The sequence below is a fragment of the Lagopus muta genome, chromosome 5, assembly GCF_023343835.1.
Source record: "Lagopus muta isolate bLagMut1 chromosome 5, bLagMut1 primary, whole genome shotgun sequence".
NCBI classification, from domain to species: Eukaryota; Metazoa; Chordata; class Aves; order Galliformes; family Phasianidae; genus Lagopus; species Lagopus muta.
In genome coordinates this window covers 35979725-36005336 of record NC_064437.1, presented here as the reverse complement: position 1 = coordinate 36005336, position 25612 = coordinate 35979725, and the positions used below count along the sequence as shown (strand labels likewise).

The 25612-nt window shown below is 37.8% G+C and overlaps 1 protein-coding gene across 3 annotated transcripts in view; it reads left to right on the top strand.

The window, feature by feature from the left end:
• PARG (poly(ADP-ribose) glycohydrolase) overlaps positions 1-25105 on the top strand; it is a 67813-nt gene extending 42708 nt beyond the window's left edge. For all 3 annotated transcript variants that reach the window (XM_048947116.1, XM_048947115.1, XM_048947114.1), the window contains 8 exons: positions 1538-1598; positions 2022-2097; positions 3354-3501; positions 8899-8977; positions 9850-9958; positions 13394-13499; positions 18099-18227; positions 18945-25105. In XM_048947116.1, the coding sequence (XP_048803073.1) occupies positions 1538-1598; positions 2022-2097; positions 3354-3501; positions 8899-8977; positions 9850-9958; positions 13394-13499; positions 18099-18227; positions 18945-19108 (872 nt within the window). In that variant the 3' untranslated portion in view covers positions 19109-25105. The remainder of the gene's footprint in view (positions 1-1537; positions 1599-2021; positions 2098-3353; positions 3502-8898; positions 8978-9849; positions 9959-13393; positions 13500-18098; positions 18228-18944) is intronic.
• Positions 25106-25612: the final 507 nt, after the last annotated feature.

Here is a 25612-nt window from a genome sequence, read left to right as displayed (position 1 = left end):
TATAGGACTTTTCTTTACATTGTTGACACCATATTCTCAGAAAAGTTTGTTCTTAAAAGGAACCAAAATCCACAATTTTAAGCTATTACACATTAAAACAACTTTATTTCATATGTTCCATCAGTTTATTATTCAGTTCATCAGTTTATTATTTTGTTTCATGTCTAATTAAATGCAGCTACCTCCTGTTTTGGCAAGCAAACTCAGCAGTCTCAATAGAAATAAATGTCTGGGGTAAAAAGTGAATTGTGATCTGTGTGCTCAGATGAGGAGAGCTGTAGTATGGGGGCTCGCCTGTAATACTTTAATAAAAAAAATTGTCAAATTTGTGCTGCTGTCCCTAGCTCTACTGGAAGCATGCTTAATGAAAACTACTTAATGTTAAAACATCTAACAGTCTAGTGAGATTTTTGCGTGCGCATTTCTTGAACTGAAAATTCGTATCATGCTTCTAAAAGACCCCATTCATTGGGATTTTTTTACTTTGAAGACATTAATAAGATTGAAGTAACATAGCTCCATAAAAATTTCACAGTTCTTTTTTATTGTGAATGGTAACTGAATTCCTTGTAATTCAGAGTAAAATTCAGGTGTAAAAGAGCACAGAGGAGGCCACGTAAGTGGAAGATTCTATCAATAGGTGAATACCTAATTTATGAAAATGTTGCCACTGATACGAATTCCCTTGTAGAAAAGCATTCGATTTCTGAAATCCATATCTTATTTTTTGAAGAGAAAGCAACTTTTTTTCCCTTCTGTGTCTCCTTAAACCTTACAATTTTAAAGAAAACATAGCGATATTTAACACATTTGAAAGACTTTGTGCTTTAGATTTGTTTCCATTGTTTTCTGCAAGCCAACCCAATAGACTCACTGCATCAAACAAATGAGACCAAACGAAGTTTTTCTTAGGATGACTCTAATAAGAGGCTGACGTTTTCTTTTTGTAGCACAACAGAAATTTTGAGTAAAGCAAGGAGAGATGATGATTGTGCATTCTCTGTGCAGTGAGAAATAGCTGTTCTTTTTTTTGTGAGTGCAGAAGTCTTTTGCATCTGAAGTAGGGTGAATTTCACTAGGATCCTGACAGTAATGGCTCGATTTGGAATCTGTCTTTATTTACGTAGTAGTTTGGAAATATGAGCTGCTGCTTCATCCACACATAGCTTGAATACTCTCTGTTGCCTATTGGGGTTTAAAAACAGACACCTACAGAGGCTGACAATTTCTGCCATAAGTGACAGCACGCTTTACTTTCATGTCGACCATCAGGTCTTTTTGGTAGTGTTTACAGTTCAAGTGATTTTCATTTAACACACAGCTTTTCCTTGAAAGCATACTCAAACTGCAAAGAAATGAGAGTGATTCTGGCCTTCATACTGGTTTCAGTCTAAGCACAGGCTGCCAGGGGAAGATTCAAAGCTGCTTTTGAGCAAAGTTAATCTCTCCTGTTTCTGCCAGGAATTATGTTGTAATCAGTGTAGGGACAAAAGTTCTAGCAGTTCATATTTTTTCCTTGGGCTTGGTTTCCCTGTAGAACCTACTGGACTGGTGACGTTTACAAGGCAGTGTCTCCAAGAATTTCCAGACTGGGAAAGGTAAGTCACACATGCTGTTAAATGTGAAGATTAGTTTAAATTATCTATAACTGAAATCCCATCAATGTTGAATTGATTCAGACCTGCAAGTGATCACAGTAAACGTGTTTGTTTTAGTGAGATGTATGGAAGGAAGTGGATGAAAGCATACAAATAATTTGAACGTCGTGCATTTATCTGTGTGCCTGTGAAGCCAACAAGTCCTACATGAATTTTTAGAACAGTAACATCTTTTGATGCTTGAGAGTGTAAAAAGGGAATTTTTGGAAAGGCAAATACATTTTACTTAATCCTTCAGATTTTTTAACTATGTTATGCTAAGGTGTGTAAGAAGGTAGATTTTGGATGAGTTTTGTCTTAATGTCTTTGTGCAGATTCTGTCATCATTTTTTTTTCTGTGCAATATTTTTTCCTCAATGAAAGATCTCAGAAAAAGCTGTCAAGATTGCATGTCACCTATGAGGGCACTATTGAAAGCAATGGACAAGGCATGCTACAGGTAAGTTTATATAACAGTAGATGTGGCTTTGTGTCATGCTTATGTCATTTTTGTGGTCTGCCAGCTTAAAGTTATATAAACTTGGTTTAAATGACAAGATGTTATGCATGTAAATGAAGCATCAAAATGAATTCCACAGGCAGTCTTAGTGCCATCAGTATTCCCTAGCTCATTGAGTTTTGTTACATGTACCTGTAGCTGACAGAAAATCACAAGTCCTGGACAGCTTCAGGTCCTTTGGTTCAAGCTAGAATCAAAGATTGACAAGATAAAAGTTTCAGGCTGTAATTTTTATGAGCTGCCAAGGGGTTTTATTTTGTTTTTGTTTTGCTTTTGAAATGATTGTTGTGCCCCAGACGGTGACCAGGTCAGTAGTTCAGGAGTCTTCTTGCTGCTACAGCACCACTGTTTCAGACTGGGAGACAGTCAGCTGAAATAGATTGGTAAGGAGGATGTCCTGTCCATATTGATAGCGAGGAACATACTTCAGTTGTCAAATCAGCTTAAAGAAAGAAGTCTGTCTTCTGGCGTTCAATTACTGAATAAATAAATAAGTAAATAGAACATCTGTAGCCAGGAAAATGTGATGTAAGCTTATTTTAATTATAACTTTCTATGGGCGAGTAGTTTGCATAAATAGTAGTTGCTTTTTTTTTTTTTTAATAAAGCAATTGCTTTTTAAACTATTGTCTATATAAAAATGTAATATGAAAAATGTTACTGCAGCCAAAATGAGAGTCCAGAATTTCACAGTTTCAGGCAGAAAGCTTAGCAGTCAAAATGATGTACCTTTTTCAAGTGCATTTCAAGGAGAATTTGTAAGAGCTTCTAAGCACAGAACAACTGATGTGGACCAGTACTGATCTAAAAGTGCTTTGTGTGGACAGCCAAGGCAGGAAGCTTCTTAAAGGACAACTTAATGATTCTTCAGTGTCCCTAAAATGCAAAAGGGATATTGTGATCTGCTGTTCATTTTTGAAATATATGCCCTTCCAAAAAAATGAATTCAGAGCCTTTGAGATGCATAATGTTATTTTGCTGCATAATATCTCACTTGTTTCTTCTCACAAAGTAGGAAAGGGAAAAAATCAAGAAGGCCTGCTGCTAATCAGACTCTGTCCTGCTGCTTATTTTTAAGTGATAGCAGCAGATTTCAATAGAGCTGAAGCTTGTACGTGGTTTTATTGACCTTATTAAATGGAAGGATTTTACGCTGTTTGCTTGTCTCATAATGCTCCTGGATATATTCCTGTTAGGTTGACTTTGCAAACCGTTTTGTTGGTGGTGGTGTCACCGGGGCAGGATTGGTACAAGAAGAAATTCGGTTTTTAATCAACCCAGAGCTGATTGTATCAAGGCTCATCACTGAAGTACTGGATCACAACGAATGTCTTATCATCACAGGTTAGTCTTTAAAGTAAATGTTGAACAAAACTTGAAGTTTTGTACGTTTAAACTCTGCAGGAAAAGATAGCACTCATTTCTCAATGAGTTTTCTTTGCCCCACCTCTTAAGACTGTGGGGCCACTGTTCCATTAGACATTTGGTGAAGGAAATGAAAACAAGTGATGGCAAGTAGACAAGTGTTACATAAAACTTTTTTTAACCTTGTGTAATAGGATGCTGAATCCTGAAATGTGTTTTTAGACCTAGCTAAAAAACGGTTTGGGGCAATAGAAGTCACAATTACCAGTTATTAGTGGGTAATATTTCTGTTGTGTCAAAGCAGGATGGATTTGTTCCTTATTGCAATTTGGAAAGTTTGTGCTGCCTTTTGGTCACCAAACAGGAGGAAGTGGAAGAGAAGAAAATCAGCATCCTTTAAAAAGGATAGAAAGTGAGGAAATGTCTCTTGAGGATGTTTATCTTTTAAGTTACAAACACACATTCATGGTACTTATGGCAAGTTGTGTTTGTCACTTACAATGTTAAAACTAACTGCGTATGCAGTATATTGTTGAGAGGTTGAGTATGGAGATACCTCTGACCAGTGCTTCACTGAAGAGATTTTTCCTTTGGTTTTAACGTCTGTCTTAAAATTTGGAGAGATTTATTATTCCTTGGATCAAAATAGTGCCAAAATAGCTGATGGCTCTAGCAGAAATAGGAGAGGTCCAGGAAATGCTGCCTATGTCTTGGATCCACACATAGTGATGCACTTTCATCACTGGAGGAGGGGGGAAAAAAATTAAACTTTTTTTCTTTACAGCCATTTTTTATTGAGAGATCTTCTAGACAAATACAGTAGTAGATTAGGTCTACTCTGTTTTTCAGCCTACAAAGCCTCCATGGTTTTCAGTCTTAACCTTTGTAATCTTTCTATGAGTGTTTTGTTTGTTTTGTTTTTCCACTGTGCCTTAATCAGTGCCTTTTCTCTGACATCTTTATGGTAAACTCGATTTAGTGATTCACTGAAAAACAAAAATCAGAAAACTCGTGGCCAGCACTGATTGCTGTCGTGAATTTTGGATATGATGATATAACAAAATCAACGTATTGAAGTGCTGTCCTCTGGGCAAGGCTCTTCTGGGAAGGGTAAAAACAGTGCAGCTATCAGTATGTGTCATAATGGATTGGGAGAAACACTAAATGAATTTTTGAAAGAATTTCTTCCATTCCGTTGTGGGGGGAAAAAAAATCAACAGTGACTTGGTATCAGCAGACAACAATGGGTGTTCTTTGACTGCAGAGACATTCTCTTAGTTCTCCTAAGCCACTGCACTTCATGATGTTTGCATTAGTGTATGTGATAATATTTTTCTTTAATGGAAATGGATCTTCTATCATCTTCCTGCATTTCTTCCATCTTAGTTCATAGCCAAGTCTCTACTGCGTGTCACAATCCTCCTGATGAATTATGATCTTTTTAATGCATCTTGTCTCAGTGGCTTAATGGGTATAACTCTGTAGCCTAAGTTTGCAGAAGAGTCTGAGAAATGGGAGAGAAATTAAATTCATTGTGATTGTGTGGTATCTGGTTAAGATCAATGCTGTAATGAATATGGAACTGGTCGTGCACAAAGTTCTTCTACACAGACTGAAATGTCAGCAGTGATGCCAAAGATTCTTACAAGTACATTTCTGATAGAGCTGTGAAAAAGTGTGGCTGTTTTTCATTCAGTTGTTCTGTTTTGTTTTCTTATTTTTATTTTCCTTTCAGTTGGCATATATCCAGACAGTGTTAAGTGTGGGTGAAGCTGTGTTCTGTGTTTGCTTTAAGTCTACAGATTGAACAATGGCCATTTTCAGAGACTTCTAAGCACATTATCCATGCAATAAACTAGATCAGGTAATTAGTTCAGCTGAAAATTTACTCATAGGAAAAAAATGTTTTTCAGCTTGATTAGCTGGCTGATCGTGCCACTGTCTGAAGAGCCAGATGACTAATGCTGGCACAGTATAAGGGCCAGAAGAACTGACTGAAAGAGCAGGATCTTCCCCTCACCCGTAGCAGTAAATAGACATTCATATCAGTGTCTACAAAATTGAACCCTTGCTTTTTACATGTACTCCTTTTTTTTTTTGCGTAGCTAAAGGTGCTGATACTTCAGTGCTCAGACAAAATACCTGAGGGACAGCGTGGCATTTTTTCCTCCTCCATCCTTGGGAACTTTATAATACCACACAGATCATATGCAATGGAAAAGTAAAACCACGGGAGTCTGAGAAGGGTGGATTTCATGAACACGGTCCCATAAGCACACTGGCACTAGAGATGTCACTGTTCTCACACTGTGTCTGCAAGTTTCACTAAGAATGCATTTTTTTAATTACACTTGCATATGCTTCCTTCTGAGTTGGGTAAGCTCCTGTTTATGTAGTAGCTTGCTTTTTGGCTTTTTTTTGGCTTTGAGGAAAGAGATTCATCAAACATTAGCACATCCAATTTATCCTGTATTGCATCCAGTCTCCCTGCAGCAGCAGCTTTTATCCCAGTGGTTCACAGGCAAAAGTGCTGCCCATTGAATAACTGTTTTTATCTGGCATATTTCCAGTGCTTTGCTTATGAAGACCCACTGATTTTAATTAGCCTTAGGTTCCTGGGACATGAATTTAGTGTTTGTGTGATTTGAGTTTCTCTTTTATTGATTTTTCTATATATGCATTTAGTTGTTTGTTTGTTTCTCGATGCTTTTGTTATCATACGCTGCACTTTCATAAACATTAATGAAAGCAATGAACCTTTGAAAAAAGCAAGCTTCATCCTTTGACTCATTTAATCTGTCCTTGTCAATATCTTCGTTGTCCCATCTTTTCTTTCCATATGTTAGACCACAAATGCTTCCTTTTCCGAGTTGAAGCTGAAGGCTGCCAGAAAGGTCAAGCACTCCCCTTGTTTGTCTTTTCTTACTATTTGCTCAGACACTTTGCTCAAGCATACCAGTAAATCTCAATTTTGGCTAGGTCAGGAAAAGTCTTAACTGACGATAGATACAGCCTACAATTCAATTAGAAGGCTGATTTCTGAATATTTAAGCTGCCTATAATTGTGTGTAAGGAAGTGGATGAATAGATATAGGCATATTCTGCCATCACAATTATTTTGGCTTCAGTTTTGCAACAGAAAGTGAATTTCTAGTGAGCAATCTCCTACCATCCCAATCGCTTTGATTAGCGGCTTTTCAAAATAGCCTTGGGTGGAGTTTGTTCTTGGTGTGGTTAATCATCTATAAAGTCTAAATAAATAATGAGTGGATAATAAGGCAGAGGAGTTCAAGAAGCACTGATAAATCTGTTACAATGGATTTGTGTAAATAGGGGAAATGTTCCGAAGTATAAGCAGCATTTTAAACGTTTTGAACAGTTTGTGTTTCATACGCTTGAGACTACAGGAAGCAAGCATTCAGATTCCCTTGGCAGGTGATGTTAAAAGTTGAATAGTCTCATGTATCTGATTTTTTCAAAGCTGTTATTATATATTTTTTTTCTATTTAGAGATTGAAACCTTTGAGGTTAAATTCAAACATTTATCTTCTTAGAATATCACCAATCTATGCACTAGGCATCACTCTTGTCTGATTAATCATATTTTTTGTGCTGTCGGTTACTTTAAATGCTCACAGGTCTTTGTAAACCATTTTTCTGTTATATTTATAGGTGTAATTGCTGGCACAGTTTGTGATTAAGGCATTGCTTTGGAGTCATCTTTTTCTTATGCTATTGGTGACTTGTGCCCAAACTGTGCCCTTATGAGATGGAATTTTCCAAATGAGGTATTCTCATCAATCTATTAGAAATTCATCTCAAAATTGTTCAGAGGTTGCAAGCCCTGCATAGGAAAACCTGATTTTGCTATGGCATTACTTCAGGGTTTTCCTGTGCATTTTTCCATCCCCAGGATTTTGAAGCAAGGACCTGAAGATGGTTAGACAGGATGAAAGCTGACTTTTTAACAGAGGGCAAGAGTCAAGACACTTCTAGAATGCTCTCCTTGGTCTCAGTAAAGGCTGGAAAGGTATTTTGCATAATAGAGCAGAAATAGCTAAAATTACTAGGTCTTAACAAGCTACTTTCTTACAGCCTTTGATGCTTGTCAGGATAACCTGCTGGGCTTTTTGGCAGAGCAGTTTGGTGTGTACTAGATGTAGTTTTGTAGGTTCCTAGGCTTTTAGAAAGAATTATCCTCTTTGGTACTGATCACCACAGCTGGGCTCAGTGGCCTTCCAGTACTTTCAGTGCTGTGAATTGCAGTAATATCTGAGAATTTGTGTCAGGAACTGCAGAGCAGGATTCATGCTGAGCAAAAGCAAAACAAAGTAACAGGAGGAAAAGAGATGTTATTGGGCAGCAATCCTTGGAAGCTTAGCAGTCTTACCAAGAATCACCAAGGTTGGAAAAGACCTCTAAGATCATTCAGTTCAACCATCCACTATCACCAGTATTTCCCACTAAGCCATACCCCTCAGTACAACATGTTAAATGTTCCTTGAACACAATATCCCTATGTAGGATCATTCTCAAGCTTGATGGGCAGCAGTCAGAGTAAGACTGATGCACTGGAAATGTGCTTTGTTCTTACCATGGAGCTTCTCTGTGGGTTTACAGATTTTAATTTTACTTTAGAGAAATGAAGTCATTTTGTGGAACCATACAGCTTGGTACAAATGCTTTTAAATCTGTACATTTTTCCTCTCCTGTTTCCTAAGCTGTCAGCCCAGCTTTTTGCTACTTTGTGATGAGGTAGCATTGGTGTGTTTTAGTAGTGCAGTGACTGTTTTATCATCATGTTTACAGGCAGTAGCAGTTCTCCATCCTCATTTATCAGAGGGGGAACACTCTCCTTGGTCTGTCTTCTCCTGCCTGTGTACCTTTAGAACCCCTTCTTGTTATTTTTCACGTCCCTTGCCAAGTTGCCAAGTTGCCAAGCTCTATCTGCACCTTAACTTTCCTGATCTCAGCCCTCCACATGTGGACGATGTCCCTACGTTGTTCCCAGGTTACACAACCCTGCTTCCACTTCCTGTACATCTGTTCCATCTTTTCCCTCAGTTTAAACTGCAGCTACTTAATCTGGCAATGGCAAGTCAAAAAGTGTCTCATGGTTGTATGTGCACTGGATGGCATACCTAGGAGATCTATGTATGTAACATCTGCCACAGAACATCACATTGCATCAAAAAAAGCTCTTACTGGTTTCAAGATGATCTTGTACTGTTATGTGTAGATATGAACCTCTAGCTTCAACTGGTGCTTTGGAGAGCTGTGTATCCATTCAGAGAAGCATTGATTCCTATGAAAGATTTTACAAGAGAAAAATATTTACGTATTCTTATGTAATATGGGAAATCATTTGTCTTTCAGGTACTGAGCAGTACAGTGAGTATACAGGTTATGCAGAAACTTACCGGTGGGCAAGAAGCCATGAAGATAAGACCCCAAGGTGAAGTTCCACATAAGTATTTCAAATGAAGGAATAAACAAATGTCTTAAAGATTTGATGCTTTGTGTATTTGGCTTACTATAGAATTTTATAGCTTGATCCTAGTTTCTTCAGAAGAGCCAGCAAGCTAAGAAAGTTATCTCCTGATGCTCATGATGATACCTGCCAACGTGTCAATTCTTAGATCAACAGGTTTTAATTACCTGTATCGAACCCAGAGTTTTCTGAAGATAACTGAACTATGCATTATAAGAACTGTACTTCCCAGGAATTTTGACAGTGATACCACGTGTTGCAGGTGATATTAATGTGTCAAAATAAGATTTAATATCATGAAAATGAGAAGAAGTCTCTAAGCACTTACATTTATTTCCCCAGCAGTGCTTATACAGTGAGTACGCACAATAATTCATCTTGTATTGGATGTGACTTTGCACAACCTGATGTAGTGGGGGGTGTCCCTGCCCAGGACTGAGGCAGGAGAAGTTGGAATTAGATGATATTTAAAGGTTCCTTCCAACCCAAACAATTTGGTGATTCTGTAAATTCTGGAGGAAGATAAAGAGCCAGAGTGCTTTTTTGACCTTGCAGTGTTCCTCTGCACTGAATAAACAGTGCCATTTAATGAGATGTGTTTCACATTTCTAGTTTCTCGTTCAGACTCTAGGCCGGAGGATTTATGGATTTATAAGGGAATCTTCTCTCTTTTCTGATGCTTTTGTCAGCACTCCGTTGTTGTTACAAGCTCACCTTTCTAGTGTCTTCTAATGGAAAAGCTCTGCAGGGAACTGCTCATCTCAGATCATGATTATATGGCCAGTATTTAAGAACTAATTTTACTGTCACATCTTGTCTTCTCACTCCAAATTTAGGGATGAGTGGCAGCGGCGCTACACTGAAATTGTTGCCATAGATGCATTTCACTTCAGACGTTTCCTTGATCAGTTTGGTCCGGAGAAAATCAGAAGAGAGCTCAACAAGGCAAGTCAGTCACTTTTTAAAGCAGCCTGCAGCCTAAGGCTGTTTCATTAATGCTTGCAGTACCTTTTAAAATATTTTTGTATTTGTGTGTGTCTTCAGTTAAGAAAACCGTTCATCTAACCGTGTACTTCGTTGAAGTAGAAGCTTGTCAAACAGAGTGGTTTATCCTTTGATACATAGTTCAAATGGGCAGTTTACTCAATCTTCAAAAATATAAATGAAGTTTGGGTACACGTTTTGCTGACTCTTCTCTATCCTACTTCTAAATGATGTTTTTATGTTCTCTCCCCATGATTGGCTCCGCTGAATCCCATTCAGCCTTTCATTCAAGTGGAGTAGGAGGTACCTCGTGTATTAACACAGTGACAGTTCATAAATATGGTACCACTTGCTTTTCTCCTATCTTCTGGATAAACTTTTGAAATATTTACATATTTATCTTTTCATATATCGATGTAACCTTGAGTTGAGTTCTGACTGTCCATAAATTTCCTATCTATTCACACAATGTCTGTAAGGGCTGTTGCAACTGAATGGGTATAGGCATACCAAACAGCTTGTAGTGATAGGAACATGTAGAAGATTGATAAATCAGGCTGGTTCCAGTCCTTTAAACAAAGCTCTTAGACTGACATCCAGAAACAGCACATTTCCTACTGATAGTTCTTGTACATTATCTACGATTACTGTATATTTAAAGCGGTCAGTCCTTAACTTTATCCTCCATTAGCTGTGTGTGTACAAAACTGTATAGTTAGTTCCAATAGCTTTTGATCTTGGTGGTTCTAGTTGTCAAGATTGCCAAGCTCATGAAATCTTTGACGAAGGAAGCTGGAACTGCAGTGAGCATCTTTTCTCTCTACTCTTCTCCCTCATTTGGGATATTGTTATATCTGAGTTTCTAGGTTGTTCCTAGCTGTCGGTCTCTGCTCTGGACTGTCTGTGGGGCTTTTATTTGTTCAGCTGATTGCTTTTTTGCTGCTTCTCTTGAAAACAAAGCAGTCCTTTCCCATCTTTGGAGGTGATGCTTCTGCATTGATGGATTATTGCCATCAGTGAACTGTTTGTGAATCTGGGGCACTAGCTTCTGGCCTGCACTGATGTTTTCAAAGTCCTTGCTTGTATCCCATTCTTATATATTTTTATCCCATTCTATATATTTTGTCATAACAAGAGATACTTGGTATCAATCTCCAGTTCAAACAGCAAATTCTCATAATGTAAGTTGATAAGATTAATGGTCCACGTTGAAGGCCTCGGACATTAGCATAAGACATAGACAGGGGTCTGTGGCCTGTTATAGCAATGCAGCTCTTTTCACTGTGCAGTTGAGCACAAAAATGTTTATGCACTTACATTATTTATCATACTTACATTTAGCTTAAAAAGACAGGATAGTAGCATGCTTATATGATAACAGATGCAGCAGGCCTCTGCTTTAGCTAGGGGTTTAGGTGCAAGGTCATACTACAACTATTAGGAGGTTCCCTGCTTTCTGTAGTGCAGGAGACCATGAAATTCTATATGCATTTAAAATAAATTCAAATGTAGGGCAGTGTGTTCCTAACTCTTAGCTAGAAAAGGAAAAGGAATGTACCTTATTCTTATCAGTTTATTTTTCCTCTCAGAAATGATGTGCAGTCCTGAAGGACTGATTTTAATTCGGTCTTAAAACTTTGGCTTCGTGATTGAAGTAACATTCATCAGCTTGTTGCTTTTTGGTTGGAAATGAAATTAGCCCTGAAAGAGACAGTAAATAAATTTTGGAAACCATATCTTGGTACAAAATGCAAATGATTTACGCCAGTGAATTTATGATCTGCCTACCATTTTCAGAGTTATTGATTGAATTTGGATTTTTAACATAAATTACAGTAGGTACGTGAGGCTTTGATATACTGTGTCAGTCTGACTGGTGGTGTTTGAAGACTGGGAGTATTTAAAGGAAATTTGAACTGTGAATAAATGAAGTTCTTATAGTAGTAACGAGAACTAAGTTTTTAAGTGACTGATGTTTTTACAAATCAAATGTGTTCAACTGTATTCAGTATGTTTGGTTCTTTCAGTTTGTTCTAAAATTAATGTTAACCTTACAACTTTTCATGTGTGGGGGAAAAAAAAGGTGGTAGAATAGGCTGCAGTCTACTTTTTTTTCTTTAAATAAATTAGGACAAGGTAAGTATATGCACGCAAGCTGTTAAATATGGATTTATTAGTAGGCATTGCTCAGCCTCTGTTTGTTTCCAGAGGCTCTTTTGCCCATCTGTTATTTTGGACCATTAAGAAATGATTGAAACAACTTGAAGCGAGTGATTCTTCTTACAGCTTGCCTTTTCTTAGAAGCCTATGTGATTTCTCTAACATCTACTTGTTTTAAAGAACCAGATGGTCTCTCTGGTTCCATGAAAGGTGTCTGAGGCCGACATTTGTTTCTGGTTTAACTGAATGCAAGATTAATATTGTCTGAATTTGGCTAGTGAGAATAAAGGAGAAAAAATTCTACCTCATTTCAACATTAAGATTTGCAGATACTTTTGTAGGAGATGTCATAGCTCTATCTTTGCTTGTCCCTTCAGATTATTGCCTCACGAAGTCTGTCTGCAGAATCACAGAATGGCCAGGGTTGGAAGGGACCTCAAGGATCACGAATCTCCAATCCCCTGCCACAGGCAGGGCCACCAACCTCCCCATTTAATACCAGACCAGGCTCCCCAGGGGTCCATCCAACCTGGCCTTGAACACCTCCAGGGATGGACGGGGCATCCACAGCCTCTCTGGGCAGCTGTTCCAGCACCTCACCACTCTCTCTCTAAAGAACTTCCCCCTGACATCCGAACTAAGCGTCCCTCTCAATAATTTTTCCAGTTGGAAGTTCCACTTTCCAAATGCTGAAGAACAACTGATGTACAGTTGGGCTTGCAGTCATAAATGTCGTGGAGCTGGTTTTGATAACCATTGACTAGTAATAATAGTGGTAAAAAAAACTAGTGGTAAAAGTGACAGGTTCACGCTTACCAAGAAATGCATCCCAAAAATTTACAGTGTGTGGAGCAGTACAGAACTGACATGTCTCTTAGGTGTACCAAAAAGATTTGACAAAACCTACTGTTTAAAGTTATATTCCCTGCTCCAGCGGTTCTGTTAACTTACTGTAGTTTTCAAATCCATGGAAATCTGCACCTGCATTTAATTTTGAACTTGGATCTGAACAAGGCAAAATTATTCTTGCCTTAAAAGAATGCCTAAATAAAGAATTTATTATTTAATTGCTACTGTAGTTTACTTTCAACTTAAAGGAAGATTAATGGTATATTGAGCTTATTTGATTTTTTTTTTATTGCTGGAAGATGGTACTGATTGTTATCATTCAGTTGTTTGAAAATAATGCACCAATGTGCCTGTCAGCTTCATCTTCTGACTCTTGTCTGCCTGCAGGCCTACTGTGGCTTCTCTAGACCCAATGTTCCACCGCAAAATCTCTCTGCAATAGCCACAGGAAACTGGGGATGTGGTGCCTTTGGAGGAGATTCCAGATTAAAAGGTAAATTATAGCAAGAGGTTAAGATTCAAATGAAACCATGAACTTAGATTTTGATTTTTGATCTTATTCTTTTTTGCGGCTAAGTACATTTTTTGGTTTTGTTCAGTGTGAATAAATTGTAGCCAAGAATTCAAACAGTAGTTAAACTGTCTATAGACCTGGTTCATTAACTTTGATCTTTGGACATGACTGTTGTGACCTTAAATACTGAAAATGCATGCTGTTTTTCTATGCTGTTTCCAGTTTAAGATTTGAAATAGCCCTGATTGTTTCTGAAATGCCAGGTTTAGTGCTTATGTAGCACTGTAAACTTCAAAATCACAGATACTGAATATTAGTTCACTCTCATTTTAACTCTCAATTATGTACCTCAGTTAATCTTCCTGAACCTGTCTTTACAGCCTATGCCTAAAAATTAATATCTCTGCAAAGCTGTTCAAAGTACTTGCTTGTTTAGAAGGTCTCAGAATCTTGCTGGCAATGTTTTATGTCTTGCTCTGTGATAGACTGCAGTATGCCAGAGAGGCTGTGAGTCACTAAGGCATCCTCCTATCTCTCACTTTCTCGTGTTCTTTTATTCTTAATTGGAGTGTATCTAGTGCAGCAGATACCACGTGCCTACTGCGTTCATGTAAGACTTTTCCCATCAAGTTAAGAAATGGCAGATCCTGATGTTTAAATTGATTTATGGAACTTATACTGAAAGTTAACATTTTGGTTATTTTCAAATTCATGGGAAGTATTCAAAATTTGTTTTTCTGAACAGCTTTGGGGAGGGGTACATTATCAGACAAACAATCACTAGGCTACCAACTTCCATGAGTTTTCTATCCAGCTGTGGTTTGTTCACTGAGAATCTATTTTTCTGTCAGTACTCATTGCCTTGCTGACAACTGATTTTGATTTCTTTTAGGTAAAATGGGTTGTCGTGTTCAGAACATGAGTACCACATGTAGGATCTGATCATATTTGATTATGATTCATGCTAGGAGGGTTTAATACTTGTTCTGATTTGCATTATCTCTTTTTTTTATGAGTTTCCAATTAAAAAAAAAAAAAACACAAACCATACTGTTCATCTGATCCAAGTTGTTACTTGTTCAGTGCTAGATGTAACTTTTAGAATAGAGTTTGCTCACTGGAGGGCTTGATACTGGAGCCTTCGTTGCCTATCAGTCAGAGCTCAAAAGCGAGATAAGCTGACAAAGACCAGGAGAGCTGAGTCCGTTTGGGGAGGAAACCCTAAGAAAAGATGTTTTAGCTGACAAAGAAATGAGCCATGAGTTGCTGAGTCTATAAATCTACTGTGAACTTTCAGTTAAGTTAAAATTAAACTAAAGGCTTAAAACATGAAGTTTTTCTCTGTTTTTTGGGTCAACCTTGTTTTCCCTCTTCTCCCCAACATGTGCCAGAATTAACAATTAGCAGCCAGTGCTAGTGTTACAAAAATGCTCATTTCAAGTTATGATTGTACTCTCAGGTCATCTCCTGTTCTTTTGCCAGGCCTTAAAAAAGAGCACCTCACTTCAACCATATTCTTCTTGGAAAGCAAGCTTGATTTCTTAGTTGACTCTGCAAAATCAATACTTAATAAAGTGAATTAATTGATAGCAATGTGCTATTGGGCATGGAGCTAGTCTTTCATTTGTGGCATTTTTCTTCAAGCCAATTCTAACTGGAAATAAGATGACAGTTCTTTTTTTGGTAAATTGTGAGCTACAAAAAGGGTACAATAATTTGGCTTGTGTGTTTTGTCAGACTATGTTTGTACTTGATGTATGATAACCAAATGAACTCTTGTTTATTTCAGATGCTTCTCATGCAATCCTAACTACTAAAGCTGTTTCTCCATTTCTAAAATGCTGTATGGGATTATTTTGAAGTGCAAATTCTTTCTGTGGTTTCACTTCACTATGACCAAATCTGTTACACTTGATAGGGATTCATAATTTCCTCATTTTGGAATATGTTTTCAAACTCTGAGATTATCAGTATCACGATTTATTGAACCCAAAGTAACAGTATTGATCACACAGGCTTGGCAGTGTATTGAAAATGACAATTTCCGTAGATTGTAATGTGTTTTGTGTGTAACATTCTTACGTTTGAAAGGATGATGGTGTTCATCTATTGTCTGGATCTCTAACAGAGACATCAGAACAACCAAGTAGTTTGATGTAATCAGATATAATTAAGTAAGTTCCATTATGCAGTATCAGATGGGTTTTTTTGATCATCTGATAAGCATAGTTATAATCAAGGTCACAGATGATGAGAAAGAAGCCTTCATGGGGAAGGAAAAAAGTATCCAGCTTTATGAACCAAGAACCCAATAAATAAATGAGACATATTTCAGCTTAGTTGGGAATATTTCCTTACTGTGGAACAAAGGACTTGAAATGCTGATGAAATATGTTTATCTGATTGGGAGAATTTGGAAGATCTTGTCTTGTTTCTGAAGCCAGAGGATGATTTAAGAATTTACAACTACAGGGTTCTGTGCAACTGTCTGAAAGGCTTTTTTCAAGTGTTTTATTACTGAAAATGCAAAATAGATTTTCTGTATTGAGGCATCTCATAAATACCTAAATTTAAATTGTAACAAATATGAATAAGTACTCTTTTTGTGACTTGGTGTTATGTATCTGAAAAAATAAGGTTTAAGAGGAAGAGGCCATTGAAAGATTTGTTTTATGCTGAAGTCTTGGGCTCAGTGTGGCAGAAAAAAAGTATTCCTTCAGGTGCAGTTCCTGAAGAGTTAAATGAAATTTTGGGTGCTGTTTTGTAAAGCCAGGAGTTGGACTCGACAATCCCTTCCAACTTGGGATATGATTCTATGAGATCAGATCTGCCTGGGGCACAGGGAACAAGAGAGCCCCAGGGTCTATTGCTGGTGGTCTTTTCTGTATCTTGTTTCTGTGTGGATGTTTCAAATGGGTGCTGCATTGTATTAATACTCAAAGACTGACTTCTACAGAAATTTTGACTCTCGTTTCATGAGATTTATAGGGAGTCAAAATAAATAGTGGAGTACTTGTAATATTTCTTGTGTGAAGCGAAACTGCATTGTTTGTTTGGAATTAATATGAAGATTCATTAGATTCTGTTCCCCCGTGCAAGCTACTTAATTAGGCCCTTTAAAAGCTGAACTACTGAAGCTTTACCAAATCTACAGCTGGTTCAGTAGTTTAATTAAATATCATTCCCAGATTGAGATTAATTTCACATGTGCTTCATGTAATTTATAATTTTAGCTATGGGTCTACGAAGCTTTTGATTAAAGAATGCAATATTTTAAGTCTCGTTTCATAGCTGAGCTGTGACAAGCTTTCAATTTAGCTTCTATTGCAGGTGGTAATGCACTACATATGCTGTTTTATTTAGAATAAAATCTTTCTTTTTCTACCCAATAACTAATTGTGATTGATATAGTCATTATGAGGATGAACGCTGAAGCTGTACCCATAGGTTCTGAAACAAGTAGCAAAAATAGTTTATGGGAGTTTGTTATTTGGACTGATGTAACATAACCTTAAAGGAATGTGTCATTGATGATACGTGCCTCTGACAGTCCAACCTGACAGTATTGCCTGGGGAAAAAGCTGTGCTATTTAATAGTTGGGTGCTGCCTCAAAGGGTCTGGTTTTTTCTTCTCCCCTTCCCAGGTGCTCTTCCTTACATCAGTTCTGGCTCTCAGCAAACCCATCACTCAGCCAACTCAACTGCTTGTCTTGCAGAGAACAGTTAGCTTTTACTCTCTTGTCAGAGGACTTTTCTGCCAGGTTGGTGAATGGAGTTGGCTCAGGGGAGATGCTAATGAGTACCTGAGAGCAGCAACAAACAGTGAGAAGGGACCAGAGCCACTCTCTCCAACTGCAGCAGATCATTATCTTGGCTCAGCTAGATTATTGGCCAGTACCCCAGATAATTTTCTAGTGTAAATCTTCAACAGTCTGTTTCCAAAGTAAGGATTGTTCTTGTTCATTATCCCTATAGCAAAGCCAGCCTACTTCATAGCCTTAGCATTTGCCGGAACGTGAGATGCAGCTTGGTTCAGGGAATTTGACACAAAGCTGGAAATAAAACACAGTCGCATTGCTGACATCATGACATTCCTTTTTAGAGGTCACAACAAGACACAATATTTCATGCTGTGCACTTTGATTGTGGGCAAAATAGACACCTTAAATTGTATGGTAGAATCATAGATCTCCACTTGGGAGATTAAAAAAAACCATATTGGTCAGTTCCTGCTTTGTATAGCTTATGTAATGAAAGGATTAGCTATGTTCCTTCAGAAGGAAAGAGGAGAAAGTCAGTTCTATTCTAACCTCATCTAAATTGCTTAAACCCAGGATTATAACAGGATGGTCTGCTTTTTTTATGTTGTTGGATGTGTTTATTGGTTAACTAATGGCTGTATGCAGCTCAGGGCTGGGGAGAACAGACTTAAATTTTTTTTGTTTGTTTTGTTTTGTTTTGTGCTTTGCAGTGTTCACTTGAACATGAGTGGTATAATTATTTGCTGTAAAACTTATGCTGTGTTTTGTCTTGCATTCAAGCATGTATTATTATTATTTTTTTCCCCTCTTCTTTCAGCCTTAATACAGATATTGGCAGCTGCTGAGTCTGGACGTGATATTGTTTATTTTACCTTTGGAGATGTGGAGCTGATGCGAGATATTTACAGTATGCATACTTTTCTCTGTGAGAAGAATCAAACTGTTGGTGAGCATAAACCTTTTCATATATGCAGACTACTGTATAACTGGAAATAATCCAGTAAGAATTATTGTCAGCAAGTCCTGAGCCCAAGCAAATGGTCTTGGTTTATTGGCACCTGTTTTCAGGGGAGCTCTTCTGATACAGGGTTAACTCAGCAATGTTCATCTGACCTCTAGGATGCTAGAACAGCTTATTTAGGAGTTCTTCTCAGAGTTTGGAAAATATTGATGTTGTGGATGTAAGACTTGCAAAAGTTTTTTAATACAACTTTAAAGGCTTAAAAAAAAAAATCTGCTCATACATTCTTGGCATAGATTTAAGTTATAGTGCTTTTGGCTTGATTTTTGTAAGAAAAAATAGTAGTCAGATCTGTTATCCAGCTGCAATGCAATGAAAGCAGTGTACCCACTGCCCCCACTATAATTTTAAAGAGTCTTTACTTTCTGGAACAAAAGTAGGAAGCTTGTTAACTGGCAATACGTTTGTGAGTGGTACAAATGGGAATTAATGTTCAGATAGCTGAGCAGAAAGAGGAGGGAGTCTGCCTGTGTTATGAAGAAACTTGGAACCAGTAGGGTGTCCCTTGTGCAGTTGTCTACTTCCTCTTTCACTGCTCATCTAGAGATATCATTTGGCACTGTTTCAGGCATTTCTAGTCTTCAGTTGCAGCTATATGTTGTTCATAGCATGATTTAATATTTCTTTGTTTTCATTTTCAAGGGGATGTTTATAGGCTGCTACTCAGATACTACAATGAAGAATGCAGAACCTGTTCTACTTCAGGACCAGAAGTGAAGCTGTACTCTTTCATATATAACACCATTGAGTCCTATGCAGATTCTACAGATGATGATGAAGAAAAAGGGTTGTGCTTTGATGATTAAGATAAATGTGTTTAATTGGAATATTGTTCAACTCCTCCCACTCGTTTGAATTGCTGAGTGGAAAGTATGACTTGGGTAACTTAATATATATTGATTGCATTGGTAGTTATCAAACATCCAAAAATCTACCTTTGAGAGGCATGATAGCTTGTTTGGTGGCTTCATACATGGAAACTTGTTCATGTGTGTACAGAGAGGATTTCTCTGGTAAATCTGGTTTGCTTTACACCTTTGTTTAGCAGGAGGTTTTGTAAACACTTGTATTTTGATCAAGATATTGCTGAAAGATTTCAGAAGGTTTCTCTGTATCTAGACTTCTTGCTAAGCCTAGTGCTGGAGTACCTGCAGCCATATAACCCCCAGAATGAGTTTAGAGAGAAACTTTGTAATTACTGTTCTTATTGACAGTTGTAACAATTTGATTACCTCCTTAAGACTGCTGTGGTACTTCCATTGTTCTTATCCAAATTTTCCTACATTTAGTTTAAAATGTCCTGGTTTTGATATACTTTGTAATAAATGGCTAAATGTGAAGATTCTGGAGGAGCTATAATGCATTTCAGAACTGCATTAGCTTGGTCAAATTAGAAAAAGTTATCATGAAGAAGAGTCTGAAGAACAGATGGGTGGGAGAATGAAGTATGTGATCAGAATTAGAAGCAGAAGGAAACATTCATGTATTAAACTTCTAAAACCATCTTGTTGGTGCTATCTGTTACAACACTGAACAAGGTCGTAAGCATATTAGTATACATGAAGTTCCTCAAGGATCACTGTTGTTGATAACTTCATTTGAATTAAGGTCTGCTGTAATTTTGTTGATATTCTCATATCAGTTCTCCCTTATTGCAGCATGTGAGCATTAGATACCCGTGGGAAAACAAGTGGAAACCAGTTGCATATCAGTGGGAGGAAAGCCCAGGCTACAGATAAGAACATAAGGTTTTGTGAGGAATTTGCACCTATGTTGTCTTAGGCGTGGGAATAATAACATTGGAGAGAGCTCGAAAGATCTGTAAAAACTGTTTTTAATGTCTCTGTGAATACCAAATTATTGTTTCTGTAGTATGTTAATATTTTACACAAATCTACAGATAAATAGGTGAAAAAAACTTTCTAGGTCTACATACAGGGTCGATTCAATGAAATGTTTTCTGTTAGTAATTAAACCCAATTTAAGTTCAGGCCAACATTGCTAAATTTAATCTCTTCTGTGTCAGATCTGCCTGGTCAGTTATAGCTGCTCTCTGAGCAATACAAGTAACAACAGCAGGAAATGTAGTGAGCTATAGCTCTAGTATCAACAAATCCTTTTGGCTGGTGTCTGATAAAACATCTGCAAGCCTGAAACGTAACCTACTAATGAAATAGTGGAAGCTACTGATAGTCTGGCTAGCAGTAAAGCACCCATTGCTTGAGCTGCTCTGGTGGAAGAGCAGTATCAAATTGTTTGGGTCGCTTACAAATGACTTCAGAGTGCTGCACCGTTGCATCAGTGCTGCAGTGGGCCGCTAGGAATTGTTGCTTCAAATGTGACACACAGCAGCTTGGCTGATTTTTGTCCTATTATTCCTGCCAGCTATGGTTTTCTTCACACACATCTGTGTCAAGGAAAAGTTTTACAATAGAATTTCAGGGTCCTCTTAGCGTTTGCATCTTGTATCCTCTCACTTTGCAGAAATCTTTTCTCCTGCTCCTTGTGTTTTCCTGTTGGCTGAGATGCTGGCAATGACAGAACTTCTAGATGCAGAGCTGATGACAAATGTACCTGATTTATTAAGAGCCGTGAGACAAAATTGGTGCTACCTGCCACATCTTCACTGTACTACTCAGGATTTCTTATAGAAAAGGTGAAAAGAAATTGTTCCAACCAACTGGAAGAAAATACAGCAAAAAGTTGTAGGTGGCCAGATGTGAGTTCCCCTTTATCGTAAATACATGCATCTTTAGTAGTGCAATATTTATTTTTGTTGTTGAGGGAAAATGATTCTTCTGTTAATGAAAAATGTACCAAGTAAGATGGCATAAAATTTTAGTTTGGCTCTAGAAACAGAAAAAAATATATATTTAGTTTTGGAAAGGTTCTCTGAAGTTCATATAGTAGTGTATTCAGTTACGTTTTGCAGTGTCAACTATTTTAGGAAGTTCCTAGATCTGTCAGCTTTATTTTCACTAATACTTGAGACCTTTCAAACAGGGGAAAGAACAGCTTCTGAGATTGCTCTTTAGGATATGTTTCCCATACATTTTTTCCTGAAATATGACTACGTGGACAGGAGAAAAAGAAAACTTGTTTTCTGTTTAATGTCATCTGAGTAAGAATGATCTATCCCATGTTCTGCCTTGTGTCCCTGAACTCATAAAGGGCAGCACTGTAAGAACTCTTGGAATATGACTTCGATTGCAGGTGGGCTGGAGATTACATTTTTCTTGGTTTGTTTTGTTTTTCTGGACGATAAAAAGCCAAGAGTTGAAGAGTTACCAATGGTGTTAGATTGCCATGGCTTTGGAATTCACTAAGTGTTGAAGTGCCCAGAGTGCTGCGTGGGGAAGGAGGAATTTTGAGCCCAACGTGTACTCTGCACCTCACTTTTTCTGTCCAGCTACCACTCTCCATTTATAACCTACCTGAAGTGTTTTCTTTAGCTGGAGATGTGTTTTGGTGCTCTGGACATAGCATGGAACAGAAGGCCCGATGCTCTTCGCAGCCTAGCAAACTTCATACTTCTAGAAACCTAGAAATCTGTTTATGGAGTATTGCTCTTTTTTTTTATTATTATTATTGCTTTAAGGATGTTTGTTATATGTTTTCAGATAAAAATAAACTTCCTACCAAAACTATTGTTTTATACTTGTTTTAGCAGCTAAACTGAATGCTTAGTATCAAAGAGGCAATCATATAGATTGCAGTGTTGCCTCCTAGTGAAGTTTGGTGTCAGAGTGCTGCTGTTTGTTCTACAGCTCTGGCACCTAAACTCCTTGGTTATGAGGTGTTCTTCTGAGTACCCATTTCTGTATATATTAATTTATAAATTGATGAACTGTTCCTGACGTTCTTCTGAACTGCAGTTTATGCATCATTATATTCTATTGATTTTTCTGGATCTGTATGCTAATGTTTACATGACTTTTGTAGGAATACGATTAAAAAATTGATTGAAGCAAGGTGGTTTACTTTGTCTTACAATATACTTCCCAGGACTGAGAGATTCCAGTACATCTGAATGTACATGGCCCAACAGGAGTTGTACTGTTGACTGCCAGTGCTGCCATAGTAGTAAATCTAATAGTTCTCACAATATCATAATTTGTTCATGCTGTATAATAGTGTAGCAGTTGATTCATTGTGCTTAGTAATTATAAAAGGAGGGAACTATTGCAAATTTGGGTTAGTCTTAAGAGAGCCTGAGGGCAAATGAAACATCAGCCCCTGAGAGCAACTCCCCAGTTAGAGACTCTTGGTGACCGCTCCGTCCTGTAGTTGCACCTTTTTGCAGTTGCTCCCTATTTTCTGGCTTATTTATACTTCTTTTTATCTTTTAAGAGTAAGTGCCATATGCAAAGTCACTGTGCATTAGCCAAGTTAACGAGTGAATTCATTCACTGGGTTTACTGAAGGAGACTCTGGGGCAGGTGCAGTTGTACTCGTTATGCTCACATTTCAGTTTTCAATAGCAAAGAAAATGGAAAGGCTGATCCACTGCTTGTTCCTGGTTTTAGATTTAATCTTGGGCGAATGGCCAGAATAACCAATTGCCTCATGGTGATATCAAGTGTTGGACAGCCTGGAGGTGGCAGCTCTGATAGCGTGATGACTGGATAGAAAAGGGTTGATGTGTGTTATAAGCTGTAAGGACAGGGATCCAGGAGAAGTAGTGTGTTTCTGACAAGAATAAAAGCATCCAGAAAGCCATAGAAGTAGCAAGATGCTGCAGCCATCTCAAGATTTTTAACTAAAAATTGAGTGTTTATGATCTTGTTTTGTGCTAACAGTGTTTCATGCTCATTTATCACTGCTTAAGTGATTCTGACCTGGGAACCATGTAGGAGGTATCTGTCACTGATAGCTCCATTACAACAATATCATCAATTTCTGCTTAACTGAGCTGTCAAGCTGGGGTTAGATTGCCTGGTTCTGGCAAGCAGCACTCAGAATGCTGTTAAAGGAAGCTCTAGTATGTTCTAAGTCTTCCTGAAAGTACTGTGGTACAGTGCTGTGAGGCTTATGGATGCACAGGAGACACAGACACCACGCTGTGTGTGCTGAGTAAGACATACACTGCAGCAGCTTAAAGCTGACACAAACTGCTGGCAGTGCAGGTTGTTAATGCATGGTAGAGATACTGCGTTATTTTTGCCAGCTGACTTTGCTGGCTGCCTGGTGTCCACACATCTCTGCGTTTACAGACAACTCTGTTCCAGATTGCATGTGGAATGCTTCCAGTAGCTTACTTGCTTTAAACAAAAACTGCCTAATCCTGGGCTGCTAGTTCTTTTGGTAAGCTGAACAGGCAGTATCAAAAATGGGATATGTGATCCATATTTTCCTCTTCAGTATCTGAGAGAACCATTTTGGTATTCCAAGTTTTCAGGGCAATGGAAGAAAATAAGGGGATTTGTTGTGGTAAAAGTGTGTATGGTTATATAAACATTATTTGAAAGCTCTAATTCAAGCAAAAGAAGCTGAAGTTTAGTTCAGAAGACAGATGGGAAACAGCAAACTCCTTTAGTGTCTCCTTATGTAGTTGCTGTTTTAGTGGCTGAATTTAGCTAAGGACTAATGGTATTAATAGTGTTTTTGTCTAGAAGTATGGTTGCAAAATGACTTTTATGTAAATTAAATTCACACAGAAAAACGTCAGAAGTGTATGAGAAAGAAAAGCTCTGAATTGTGGCTAGGTATGCTTTGCAATGGCTGTGGAGGGTCTGAGAACTCAGGCTGGAGAACCATTAAATGAGGCACTGTGTCATGTCCATTTTGAAGTTCAGTGGGGAAAGAAGTCTAAGCACTTAGCATGGTCATAATGTTGCAACTTCAAAACTGAGAGTAAGAAATAAGTGGAAAAAATTCTCCAGGCTACATTGTTCCATCAGTTGGATATGGGTTTTGTTTTTGTGTGTTTGTGTGTGTGTAGCTGGAATGCCAGAAAATAGCTTTCTGATGAAATATTCCTATTCCCTTGCATGTCTTCAGTACTAACAGTGTTCTCCTGTTAATAAGTCAGAGTAGCTTCCTCCTCCTCTCTATAATCTTCATCATCTGGGCAGAGAGGAATTGTGTATATATAGGGAATGCAGGATGTTCCCTCTAGCGTGCATTGGCTTTGCAGTACTAACAGTTGAAATGCGATACAAAGTTCTTCCCCTATTGCAGGGATTTTGCCTGCTCAGCTCAGAAAGGAAATCCATTTGTTGAATCAGTCTGATATGCTGTTTTCCAATGAGGTGTACCTGCAAAGGAACGCTGCAAGTTAATTATCTTGAACTCTGACTTAGCGTGGGTTATCGCTAAAAAGAATTAAACTTTGGAAGTTTAATTTGGAACTTTACTTCCCTTTGGAAGCAAAGGAAGCTAAATTCAACCTGTTAATTTTGAGGAGCATCCACTTAGGGTTTAGATGTACTTTACCTAATCTACTTCAGAGATGCATCAGAAAAACCTTCCTGCATGTCTTTCTTAGTAAGGAGTTCACTTCTGTTTTGACGCACGCTGTGTCTTCAGCTGGAAGCTGATGGAAGGTACTGAATGCGTTTATTTCTTCCACTCTGCAGAGCAACCAGATACAATAAAAATACTGTATAAATCAATGTTCAGTCATGGCAAGAACTACATTTTGCTCAGATATGAGATTTACATTTTCAAAATTAAAGGGTAGGAAAACTGCTTTGAAAAGCTAAGTTTCACTACTGAATAATGACAAGATTTTTTTAATGTACTGGGAATTGATTGGATCTGAACCAAAATGTCATAGAAATAAATTAATAGTAAGTGCTTCACATTCTTTGTGTCATGGATAAGGTCCTAAAAAATAGTATTTTCAAATCCAGAGCTAACTCTATCTTCAAAATGCCTGCATTATAAAGTAATTATTCTGTTGGAGTTCTAAGTCATTACTTACTTGTGGCCTGAGGAATTTTATAGTAGAACAGTATTAATAAGATGTCAGAAGTACAGATTTCATAACTTAATCTTTGTGGTAAACAAAAATCTTATATTTTCATTCATAATTACTTGACTTGCTGCAAATATGGGCCAGGAATTAAGGGATGTTATGTGAAAAATCGGAACTTTGAATTTTGAGGAGAAAGAAAGACCAGTGTGTGCTGAGAAAGCCTTGAAAATGCCCTAACTTTGAGAAAAGGAGGCTTCCAATTCTTCCATGCTGTAAATTTCTGCTGAGTGGGCATTTAGACTTCATTGAAAAGGGGAAATGGTTTTAAGTTGAAGGAGGGAAGATTTAGGTTGGATGTCAGGGGGAAGTTCTTTACTATGAGAGTGGTGAG